Source organism: Stegostoma tigrinum, chromosome 4 (assembly GCF_030684315.1).
Source record: "Stegostoma tigrinum isolate sSteTig4 chromosome 4, sSteTig4.hap1, whole genome shotgun sequence".
In the NCBI taxonomy this organism is placed as follows: domain Eukaryota; kingdom Metazoa; phylum Chordata; class Chondrichthyes; order Orectolobiformes; family Stegostomatidae; genus Stegostoma; species Stegostoma tigrinum.
In genome coordinates this window covers 3,044,960-3,057,647 of record NC_081357.1, presented here as the reverse complement: position 1 = coordinate 3,057,647, position 12,688 = coordinate 3,044,960, and the positions used below count along the sequence as shown (strand labels likewise).

The window sequence follows — 12,688 nt, the reverse complement described above, 5'->3', positions numbered from 1 at the left end:
AGATAAAGGGGGAGGGAGGGTAGTGAAGTGGTGATGATAGGTGGGCACCGGTAGTAGGTTGACCTGACTGGTCAGTGGGAGGGGTGAATCTGGTTGGTAGCTGGAACGGAAGAGAGGAGACGGAGCTGGAAAGGGATCTGGGGAATGGGCCAGAAGGTGATTTGAAATTAGAGAACTCAATGTTAAGTCCTCCAGGCTGCAGGATACCCAGGCAGCAAATTTGTTCCTCATTGCGATCTGATTGACTGTAACACTGGAGGAAGATGAGGACAGACACGTCGGAGGGGGAGTGGGGGCAGAGTTGAAATGGGTGGTGACTGGGAGGTTAGGCTGGCCATTACAAGCTAGGTAAAGATGCTCAATGAAATGGTCATCTAGTCTGCATTTGGCCTCCTCAATGTCGAGAAGACCACGTCAGGAGTACCGGATACAGTAGACTAGGTTGGAGGAGAGGCAGGTGAAGCTCTGTCTCACCTGGAAGGACTGTTTAGGGCCCTGATGGAGGAGAGGGAGGTGGTGTGTGGGAGGTGTGGCATCTTTTATGATTACAATGAAAGGTACGGGGGAGGGAAACAGGGGATGGGGGTGGTGGGAGTGGTTGTTGGGGACTGTGGCATGAACTAAGCAGTGGTGAAGGGAATGGTCCTTGCAGAGGGCTGAGAGAGGTAGGGAGTGGAAGATGTTCCAGGCGGTGTGGTTCAATTGGATTTTGTGGAAATGTTTGAAGATGATACATTGGATGCAGAGGCTGGTGGGGTAGAAAGTGTGGACAAGGGGGAGCCCTATCTTTATATATGGAGGGGTAAGGTTTAGAGCTGATAAGTGGCAATGGAGGAGGCACAGTGGAGGGCTGTCTGGCTGAGAAGAAAATAGTGTTGTTTGAAAAAGGCAAACATCTGGGTTGTTTGGGAGTGGAACGTCTTCTTGTCAGAGCAGATGTGAAAGTGAAGGAGGAATTGGGAAAATGGGATGCAGCTTTTGCAGGACACAGGTTGAGAGAAGGTGTAGCCCAGGTAGCTATGGGAGTCTGTGGGTTTATAGGAAACATCGGTCCGTAAACTGTCACCAGAAATGGAAACGGAGAGGTCAAGAAAGGGGAGTGAGATGTCTGAGATAGACCAAGTGAATTTGAAGGCAGGGTGGGAACCATGTAATAACACTGGCACATCCATGAAATGTCCATTAAACCATGAAAATACAAATATTAATTCGAAAACCACTTCAAGGAAACAATTCTCCCAACAGTTCGAATGGCTGTCAATGAAATGCATCAATTAAAGTGGTTAACATGTCAGTGGATGAACATTTTGAAGATAGAGACCATAACTCTGTAAGTTTCAGCCCTTATGAGAAGGGATAAAGATAGTACAGAAGTTGTGTCTAAATTAAGGAAGGCCAATTTCAATACTATGGGACAGAATCTGACAAACTTAGCTAGGAGCAGCTACATGCAGGTATGCCTATATTTGGAAAGTGGGAGTCTTTTACATGTAACATAGTGAGAACTCAGGGTCAGCACTTTCGTTGAAGTAAAGGACAAGGGCAGCAAATCCAGGGAACTCTGGTTGTCAAGGGATATTGAGAGTTTTATGAAAAAAAAGAAGGAAGCATGTATTAGGTATAGTGCATTAAAATAGGGGAGGCCCTTCAAAAGTTTAGAGAGTGTAAGGAGTGCTTAAAAAAAGAAATTGGGGGTAAAGAAGAGCCATGAAATATCTTGGGCAGATAGGATTAAGGAAAACCTCAAGCCATTTTATAGGACCATTAGTGAAATAACTGCACAGAGGCCGGTATCCCATCACCAAGTCTCCCTTTGTTTACTTATACACAATACACTGGCTGTGACCAGCCAGCTCGGAGTCAGTTGCCTGAATTGATGAGATTCTAATCTGCTGGATATATTGGACATCCATGTCTTTTCTGATTGGCCCAGGTTAACAACCTCAATCAATGATCTCGTAGTCAACAAGGTCAACCTGGTTCCAATCACTACATCCCCTCTCGCCACCCAAGTTTGGGGATGTAGGCCTAGCCTTTGGCTTGTAGCTTTACCTGTGATGTTTTCTCCACAAGTCCGGTTCCTCTAATTCAGACTCTGCCATGGTTGACAGGTACTGGACTGTAGCCTGCTTCTTGTATCCGAAGCATTTCAGTGGAGTTTCCTCCCCTTCTTCCAGTGGTGACTGTATAGAGGCTGTATCCATCTTGGACTCTGAGGTTTGTTTGACACTAGATGGAGGGGGATCACCTGTGAATTTGGATAGGCCTTCGGGTTGTTCTGAGGAGCCAAATATGTTTTTCTCCTGTCCTGATGGTGAGGTGACGGCTTTTAGGTGATCCACGTGTTTGCCGTGTACTACATCACCTACCCAAACTTTGTAAGTCACAGGACCTGAACTCGAGTCAACCTCACCTCATACCCAAGCAGTGCTATTTCCATGATTCCAGTATCAAATTTCATCCCCTGAACTAAATTGTCTCTCACACTTAGAGGCGGCATATGGCCAGCGTCGGTGCTTCTGCTTCCATTTCACCACCTTGTCTGGAAATATCAGGTTTACCCTGATGCAGAGTCTTCTGCCCATCAGTAACTGTTTTGGAGCTACCCCTGTTGTTGTGTGGGGTGGTCCTATAATCGAACAGGAACTGGGACAGTTTCGTATCAATTGACGCTTTAGGCTGTTTCTTAAGCCTGCTTTCAACGTTTGGACCACCCTTTCTGTTAGATGCTTGGACAATGGATGGTATGGAACTGTCCTTACATGCTGAATGCCATTTAACTTTGGGAAATGTTCAAATTCTCTGCTGGTAAATGACTTCCCATTTTCTATGACAGATATAACCGGGAGTCCGTGTATTGAAAACGATGCTTGCAGCTTCTCAATCGCCATCCCTGAGTTTGCCAAACAAACTCTATGGACATCCAACCACTTTGGCTGGGCGTTCACAATGACCAGGAAAATTTAACCCATGAAAGGACCGGCATAGTTGACATGCAACAGAGTCCAGGGTTTTCCCAGCCATTTCCATGAATGTGGGGGTTGGGAGTGGTTTACTGGTGACAATTTTTATGCTTGTTGTTACTCTGGGCACAGCCCCGCCAATGCAGCTATGTTGGCATCCAACCTTGCCACCAGATATAACTTCTTGCCAGCATCTTTACCTTGGAAAGCCCTGGATGACCCGGGGTGGAGTTCAGTCAGTATCTGGCAGTGACCTTTACTCAGGACCATCACCCTTGCTCCCCATAGTAATATGCCATGCTCTACAGTGATCTGGTCTCACTAGGTTCAGATGGTCCTTCTGTTTCCCCCATTACCACCAGTTGTTTTAGTTTTGGTAGGACAGGATCTTTTTGTGTCCACAGTCAGATATTGTCTGCAGTGACTGGAAGGCTGCCCAGGAATTCAAGACAAATATGGACTTGTCCATGGAAAGCACCACCAGTGGAGTATCTGCCAGTGCAAGGCGGCTCAAGGCATCCGTTTTAGCCATTTGGCTTCCTGGAGGGTGTTCTAACTTGTACTTTTACACACTGAAAATAAGGGCCCAATGCGATATTGTACCGTAAGCTATGGGTGGCACCACCTTGCCTTCCTTCTGTTTCCCGAACAGGGGGTTGTGATCTGTTACTATGACAAATTCCCATCCATAAATTCCCATATCCATACTGGTGGAAGCTTCTCACACTAAAGATGACCACCAGACCTTCCTTCTCTATCTGAGCGTATTTGTGTTCAACATCAGCCAAAGCCCAGGAAGCACACACTATTGGACTTTCCTCTCCATTGGGCCACTGGTGAACCAACACCACCCTGATGCTGTAATGGGAGGCATTGCGTGTCAGCATTATGTCTCGCTTCACTGCCTCAGCCAACACTTTTGATGATAATAGCTCCTTTTTCACTTTCCTCGGTGCTACTTCATGGCTACAAGACCATTTCCAAGGCTGGCCCTTTTCCAATATCAGGCATAAGGGAGCCAAGATGGAGGCCAGGTTATTTATGAATTTCCTGTAATAATTCATGAACCCAAGGAAAGACCTAAGCTCTGGTACAGACATGGGAGCTGGGGCTCCTTTGATCGCCCTCACTTTCACTTCCAATGGGTGTAACCCAGTTATGTTGACACTGTAACCCAAGTCGGTCACTTGCCTGGAATGTACGTTTTCCCCTGTAAGATATATGCCAGCCTGGGAGAAATGTTTAAGCACAATGTCCACGTTCCTCAAGTGCTCTTTATTGGTCTTCCCTGTTATTAGTATGTCATCCAGATAAATGGCAACCTGGGTCAGCCCTTGTGAAATGTTCTCCATGGTGTGCTGGAAAAGGGTGCAGGCCGATGATACACCAAATGGCTTTCTAGTATATTGTTATAAACCCTTAAGGGTATTAATTGTAGCATATCTATGGGACTCCTCATCCAGTCACAATTGCAATTAGGCCTGGGTCATGTCCAGCTGTGTAAAGAACTGCCCCCACATTCCACCACCCCCAGCGCCCTACCAACTTTGCATACATATCCTCTGTGAGAGGGATTGGGTATTTATCCAGCTGTGAGCGTTTGCCTAAAATCCCCACAAAGGCAAACTGTGCTGTCAGGCTTCACAATCAGTTTGACCAGTGCAACCCATTTGCAAACTGCGCTGGTTTGATGATTCCTTCGCTCTCCAGCCTCCCGAGTTCCGCCTCTACTTTTGCCGATAAGGCAAATGGCACTGGGTGGGCCTTGTAGAATATCGGAATCACTTCCTACTCAACATGTAAAGTGGCTTTGGCCCCTTTGATAGTCCTAAGCCCTTCTTAAAGTATTCCCTGGTATTTCCCTCAATGCTACTGAAATGACTGCACAGAGGCTGGTATCCTGACACCAAGCCAACCTTTGTAAACTTGCACACTGTACACTGACTGTGTCTAGCCAGCTCAGAGTCAGTCACCTGAACTGAAGAGGTGCTAATCTCCTGGTTCTACTGGGCAGCCAGGCCTTTCCTGATTGGCCTAAATTAACGGCTCCAATCAGTGACCTTGTAGCCAATGAGATCAACCTGGTTCCAAACACTACAATTAGGAATAAGAGGGTTACCAGGGAAGGACCTGGGGCCACTGGAGACCAAATGTGTGTGGAGCCAGTGGACATGGGTGAGGACTTAAATGAATAATTCTCATCTGTATTCACAGACGAGAAAGACATTGCAGCTGGGAATTTCATTTGTGATGGTGATGTTGTAGAATGTGTAAAGTTAAATAAGCAGGGGATATTAGATATTTTAGTGGACATAAAGGTGAATAAATCCTTAGAGCGAATGAGATGCATCCCAGGCTACTATGGGAGACAAAGGAGGAGATTGCTGGGCCCTGGCAAAGATACTTAATACTTCGCTGACTACAGATGAAGTGCCAGATGGCTAGAGGATAACTAATGTGATTCCTCTATTCTAGAAGGGCGGCGGGGATAGCCCAGGTAATTGCAGACCAATTAGTCTGACGTCAGCGGTGGAATATTATTGGAAAAATACTGAGGGGCAGGGATTGATCAGGGATAGTCAGCATGGATTTGATAGAGGGTGGTCCTGTCTAACTAAAGATATTGATAAGGGTAGTGTGATATTGATCACTTGGTAAAGTGGGCAGAGCAATGACAAATAGAATTTAATTGTGCTAAGTGTGAGGAGTTGCATTTTGGGAGGTCTAATAAGAGTAGGACTTACACAATGAATGGCAGTTTCTTGAGGGGTGCTGAGAAACAAAGGGACCTTGGTACACAGTTCATAGATCCCTGAAGGGGTCAACTCAGGTAGACAGCGGGGGGGTGAAGATGGCATATGGAATACTCGCCTTCATTAGCTGGGGTATAGCACATAGGAGGAAGGAAAATAGGAGTTTGTTATAACTTTATAAAACATTGGTTAAGCCACAGATGGAATACTGTGTTCAGTTCTGTCACCACACTATTACATGGATTTGAATCAGATGGTGCAGAGGAGATTCACCAGGATGTTACTTGGAATGAAAAATCTCAGTTATGTGGAGAGGCTGAACAGGTTTGAACAGAGGAGACTGAAGGGGATCTGATTGAGGTATACAGAATTATGAGACATAGACAGAGTAGGTTATGAGAATATTTTCCCAATGGCAGATATGTCTAAGATCAGGTGGTGTACATTTAAAGTGAGGCTTAAGTGATTTAGAGGGGAAACAGAGAAATTTGTTTTCACCCAGAGAGTGGTAGAAATATGGGACTTGCTGCCTGAGGTGGGAACTCTTGCAACATTTAAACAGTATCTGAATAGGCACTTAAATGCATTAAATGCATTTCTGATGAAGGATCTAGGCCTGAAACATCAGCTTTCCTGCTCCTAAGATGCTGCTTGGCCTGCTGTGTTCATCCATCTCTACACCTTGTTATCTTGGATTCTCCAGCATCTGCAATTCCTATTATCTCTCTTAGTGGATTGATGCTTGTTGGTCGGCATAGGCATGGTGGGCCAAAGGACGTGTTTTTATGCTGCATGACTCTAAGACTCTATCACTTTTTAATTCATTCTGCTACAAAGAAGCTGTATTCTTCAGTCAAATCTGTTATCATTTGTACAGACACACAAATATTTAAAAACCATTTCTAAGAACAAATAACTTTATTACAAGCTCATGAAACTGTTAATCAGGTCAGAAGCTCGGAATCTTGTAGTGAGTCACTCACTTCCTAACTCATCAGTGCCTGTCCACTATCTACAATACACACGTCAGGAGTATGATGGGAATACCTTCGATCTGCCAGGTTAAATGCAGCTCCAACAACACTCGAGAGGTTTGACATAATCCAGGACAAAACAACTTTCAGGGGAACGAAGAATGGGTAATAAATGCTGGTGTAGTCAGTGCCACCTCATGTCTAAATTAAAAATAGTCAAAGCTAAAAATTTGCTTCACAGCTGTGTAAAAAAAATTCACTGATCTGAATTCACTAATAGGCTAGAGCTCAGCCATGCATTCCTAATAGGATTGCAACATAGTTGTTTCAATAAATGCTCTGGCTCTCCAATATGTTGATTTCATTGAATGACAGGTTGGTCATCTGTCAGTTTGTTGAAAAGGTTTGAATGTGTTCAGCGTTAGTTTTCCGATACAGTACATTTCATTTACTTAACATCATCAATCATCTAAAAACATTTCTCATGAGTGCCGGAGCATTGATCAAAAGACTAAAGGCAATTTATTTTCATTGCTCCTGGTGCTGACTGTGCTCCTGCTCTTTTTGATGTTCCTGAATGTACTTGTGCTCTTGCTGGTGCTGCCACTGCTGCCTTTTGTCGTTATGGTTCTTATCTGAGGTCTAACCAGTCACCTTTTTACCTCACTGATAGGTCATAGTTCCATTGTGCAGATCAGGCATCCAAACTGTCAGTGTCACCTCCTATATACCTGGGTTCTCACTGGATTTTTGCTTAAAAGCTTGTTCCTGACAATCCTGAGCCATTTAAAAACAAATTAAATCATTGTTACCGTTCTACTTTCAGCACACTCCCAACCCACACTAGAGCTTACCTGGACAAACGCTTGCACATCATACAGGATTCTTCCAATACTGGGGATAAAAGTCTTACCAGTCTCCAGAGCTTGAGCAATGTTGAAAGACAGTTTGAGGTGTCCACCAATACCAGCGCAATGGATGTAGACCAGGTGAGCAATGCTGCATGAAGATGGAGAAAGTTGCTTAAGCAGGTTACACTTTGACTACACACATTGTCTTCTTGGTACAGATGCAGTTATTTTGTCGGAGTTCATTAATTGAGGTGGCGGCAAATTCAGACTATAATGGAACAGTACCTCCTGATTTACACACTTAGAGAATAACATAAATGACTGAATACTGTGTGAGGCTGGATGAACACAGCAGGCCAAGCAGCATCTCAGGAGCACAAAAGCTGACGTTTCGGGCCTAGACCCTTCATCAGAGAGGTCTAGGCCCGAAACATCAGCTTGTGTGCTCCTGAGATGCTGCTTGGCCTGCTGTGTTCATCCAGCCTCACATTTTATTATCTTGGATTCTCCAGCATCTGCAGTTCCCATTATCTCTGACTGAATACTGTTTTGCTTTTGTATTTTTAGTAAATGTACACCTTCTGTAAGTTATTGCTCCTCTAGATGGAATCTCCCCAAGATTCTTTTTAGATATTATGGAATGCTAATATTTCCTTCAATAAAGGATATTGCTCCCCTCTGCTATATCTGATATCAGGCCTCTATAAAACTCTTCCTGTTTTTATTTTAATTTTCATGGAGTTGTAAAATCATTGCAAAATGGACTACCCCACATTCTCTGAATTTTTGAATTTACAGGCTTGGATTCTTGTTAGTACTATTGGGTTATTTAAAAACATAGAACAGTACAGCACAGTACAGGCCCTTCGGCCCACGTTATTATGCCAACCTATTATCCTACTAAGATCATTCTACCCTGCATATTCCACATTTTACTCTCATCCATATGTCTATCCAAGAGTTGCTTAAAAGCTGCTAAAGTATCTGACACCAGTACCACATGCCCACCACTCTCTGTGTGAAGAACCTACCTCTGATATCTCCCCAATACCTTTCTCCAATCATCTTAAAATTATGCCCCCTCGTAATAGTCATTTCTGCCCTGAGAAAAAATCTCTGACTTATCCACTCCATCTATGCCTCTCATCATCTTGTACATCTCTATCAAGTCATCTCTCATCCTTCTTCACTCCAATGAAAAAATCCCTAGCACTCCTGATCTTCCCTCATAAGACCGGCCCTCCAGTCTAGGCAGCATCCTGGTAAATCTCCTTTGCACCTTCTCTAAAGCTTCCACATCCTTCCTATAATGTGGTGACCAGAACTGAACACAATATTCCAAGTGTGGTCTAACCAGGGTTTTCAGAGCGGCAGCATAACCTCATAGCTCTTAAACTCAATTCCACTACCAATGAAAGCCAACACACCATACGCCTTCTTTACAACCATATCAATTTGCGTAGCAAATTTGAGGGATCCATGGATGTGGACCCCAGGATCCTTCTGTTCCTCCACACTGCTTGAGAATCCTGCCATTAACCCTGTATTCTGCATTCAAATTCAACCTTCCAAAATGAATGACTTCACACTTTTCCGGGTTGAATTCCATCTGCCACTTCTTTGCCCGGCTCTGCATCCTGTTAATGTCCCGTTTCAACCTACAACAACCTACAACGCTGTCCACAACTCCACAAACCTTCATGTTATTGGCAAACTTATTAACCCACCCCTCCACTTCCTCATCCAAGTCATTTATAAAGATTACAAAGAGCAGAGGTCCCAGAACAAATCCCTGCGGAACACCACTGGTGACAGAGCTCCAGGCTGAATACTTTCCATCTACTCCCACCCTCTGTCTTCTATTGGAAAGTTAGTTTTGTATCCAGACAGCCAAATTTCCCTGGATTCCATGCCTCCTTGCTTTCTGAATGAGCCGACCACGGGGAACCTTATCAAATGCATTGTGTACCGTATCAAGATTTACTTACATTCAACTGCAGCAGCCATGATTGAACTAACTTTATTTACACCCGTAACAGGGATGAAATATGAGAAAAGGTCATTACATACCCTCTCCATTTAGAAAGATACAGAGAAGGAGATGATGATATTATGATAATTTACGAAATCAGTTAGAACAAAATATCTAAGTCACCAGTCTTACTGAATTTTCCGTCTGAGTGGATTAGAAATTTAGAAAGATCAAATGAGTGCTCTAGGCCATGACTGAAATCTTACACCAGCTGATGGAGTTTAAATTTGATTAATTAATCTGGAATGTAAAGATCATCACAGGAATGGTGACTGTGACAAATGTCATAGATTGATCTGGTTTATTAATGTCCTTTAGAAATGTACTGTCCTTACTTAGTCTGACCTACGTGTGACTCCAGAGCCACAATGATGTCTTTGACTCTCAATCAACCTCTGAACTAGCCAAGCACATCACTAAGTTCAAGGAACGGCTACAATGGGCAATTGGCAATAATGCCCATATTCCATTAAAGAGATAGGAACTAACTTTGCTCTACCAGCAGATTCTGTAATACCAGCAAATCTCAGTTTCTTTTTTATTCTCACTTTCAGACTATCACCATGTGTTGGAGGATCTAAGACGGGTCTTATAAACAGCCTGCATTGACACTTGGCAGTTCCTGTGGACGCCTCCTTTCTGTAAAGAGGGATGTCAGGCCCAGTTGGGATTGGAATAGTTAGGTGGCTGTTTTTGACCCGATGGATCTATTGGTAGTGTAGATTGCTCTGACTCTACGATTCAATCCCATACCCACACCTTCAGAACAAAAATTGGGTTTGCTAGGGCACTTCCTCCCAAGGCAAGATAATGATCTGGAAATTTCCAGACTCATGGACTTGCCTCAGGAGTGGAAATATCTCCTTTAACATTATTTTAAAAGGTTTTCAGACCTTTAGTTCACTGCACAAATTGTTAATGATACAACTCCATCCAAGTCAATATCTTACTAAAATGACATCTTACTCCAGCCTTTGCAATTCTTTCTGTCCTGGGCAAACACAAGATTCTGTTCTGTCCAAACACAAGATTGCTGCTATGTGACACTAATCTGCTAAATGATGTGTGGTTCATATATGTTCTGCAGGTCATCAAAACTATTGAAGAACAAACACAGAAAGTGGCACCGGTGTTTATTGTAAATCTGATACTTGACATTCCATCTAAAAATGAAATCCCTCATCGAAGCAGTACAAAATCTAAATGTCGAACCTCTAATCGAGTGTGCAAGCTTGATAAAAGTGATAAGGCCTTAGAGCAGTCGTGGATTTCTGAAGATTCGAAAGAATTGGATTGTACGTTGGATCTAACAGGTATAAATGTTGACCATACCTTCCTTAGAGAATAAGGTGACTCACAGTTCAGTCTAAAGTTTGACAGCTGAGAGATTGTATGCCATATTCACACAGTAATTGTTTTATTTAGTCTCACAATGAATTATAGAAAGATCAAGTAGCAGTTAAACTGGCTGACTGTCAGTGATTAACTGCAGTTACTAAGTTGCAGTCAGGTACATTTAATTGTGATTGTTTTTTGGGTTTGTCATGACCAGCTATTTGAAATAAATTAATAACTCAAGGGTCTGGGGTATGATGTAAGGACAGATTTTAACTCCTGTGGGAGGAATTGGAGACCATAGGATGGGGCAATCGGTCCACCAACAGTGCATACCTTCCTCTTCCTCCTGTATCTATGTACAGCCTCTAGCATTCTGCTTAAATTTGTGTGTGTTTTGATTTGTTTGTGTGACTGTGTGTGTGTGTGTGTGTGTGTGTGCGCCTTTGTGGATGTTTGTGTTAGCCTGCGTGTGTCAGCATTTCAGTTTGTGTCATAGGCACTTGTGCCCCTGAGTATGGGGGAATGTATGAATACAGGAAAGATCTCAGCCACTGACTGGAGAGCTGGATAGAGGCCCACTTTGGTTCCTTTGGGGTAGATCTACCAGTCTGAGACAATCAGAAAATTACAGGCTATTAACAGCCTTTCCACCAATCAGGCTCCAGGGATGGGAAGCCTTCCCCACTAAGAGTTGCTGGCCAGTCAGAGGTTGGTAGATCTTTAGAGCCAGGATCTGTAGAATCAGTGACCCAGGTGAGAGGGGTGTTGTAGAGAAGGATGTGAAAGTGAGTTGGGCAGCAAGGGCACTTCACAGTGGAGAGACAGGCACAGGAACGTCAGGCAGGTTTGTTTGACGTGTTGGTAAGCAGAATCAATGGATGAAGCAGCCCACCAATGCAAGGTTGACTATGTTTCTGCTCATCATTAGACTCTTAATTCCAGATTTTTGTTGAATTCAAATTCCACCATCTACCATAGCAGTATTTGAGCCCAGGTCCCCAGAATGCTACCTGGGTCTTTGGATTAACAATCCAGTGATAATGCCACTAGGCCATCACCACCCCAACTGATCATTTAGATTACTCTGAAAGATATATGGGAAGCAAATTATTTGAGAAATGATGAATATGTGGTTCTAAACAGGAGAATGACTATTTAGTGCAGTTGCCTCAGCAGATCTTAGAAAAATGGTAACTGTAATTTCTGTTTCTACAGAAAGTGACATTGGAATTGAAGGTAATATAGATGACAGGTAAGTGACAAAAAAGTAAATGTCAATAGTTTAATTTCATCAGTCATCAAAAATGTCTTTCCAAGAGCACCAGAGCACTGATCAAAAGATTAAAAGGCAGTTTTTTTTCACTATTGCACGTGGGTTTTGCTGACTAAGCCAGAACTTAAACAACTCTAAATTATATTGCAATGGTAATGGTGAGTTGTTTTGAAATGCTGTAGTGTGTCAGAACACTCATTATGCTGTTACGAAGAGAGTTTCAGGATTTTAGTAACACAGATGAAAGGAGAGGAGTAGGCCATTCAGTGCCTCAAACCTGCACTGCCATTCTATATGATCACGCAGCAAAATGCCCAAAATCCTACCCTCCCCCATATACTTGATCCCTTAAGCCACAACATCTATATCTGCCTCCTTTTTGAAAACCCAACATTTTGGCTTTCTGTGGTAGTGAATTTTATAGGCTCACTATTCTCTGAGTGAAGGAAGTTCTCTTCATTTCATTCTGAAAAGGTTTTCCCTTTATCCTTAAACTATGACCCC

The 12,688-nt window shown here is 43.3% G+C and overlaps 1 protein-coding gene across 1 annotated transcript in view; it reads left to right on the top strand.

Annotated features, from left to right (window-relative positions):
- Positions 1 to 12,688, top strand: part of LOC125452334 (dynein axonemal heavy chain 6-like) — a 920,763-nt gene that overhangs the window by 163,658 nt on the left and 744,417 nt on the right. Inside the window, exons 12-14 of the mRNA XM_059645527.1 lie at positions 7,517 to 7,679; positions 10,661 to 10,886; positions 12,127 to 12,163. Coding sequence (XP_059501510.1) covers positions 7,517 to 7,679; positions 10,661 to 10,886; positions 12,127 to 12,163 — 426 coding nt within the window. The remainder of the gene's footprint in view (positions 1 to 7,516; positions 7,680 to 10,660; positions 10,887 to 12,126; positions 12,164 to 12,688) is intronic.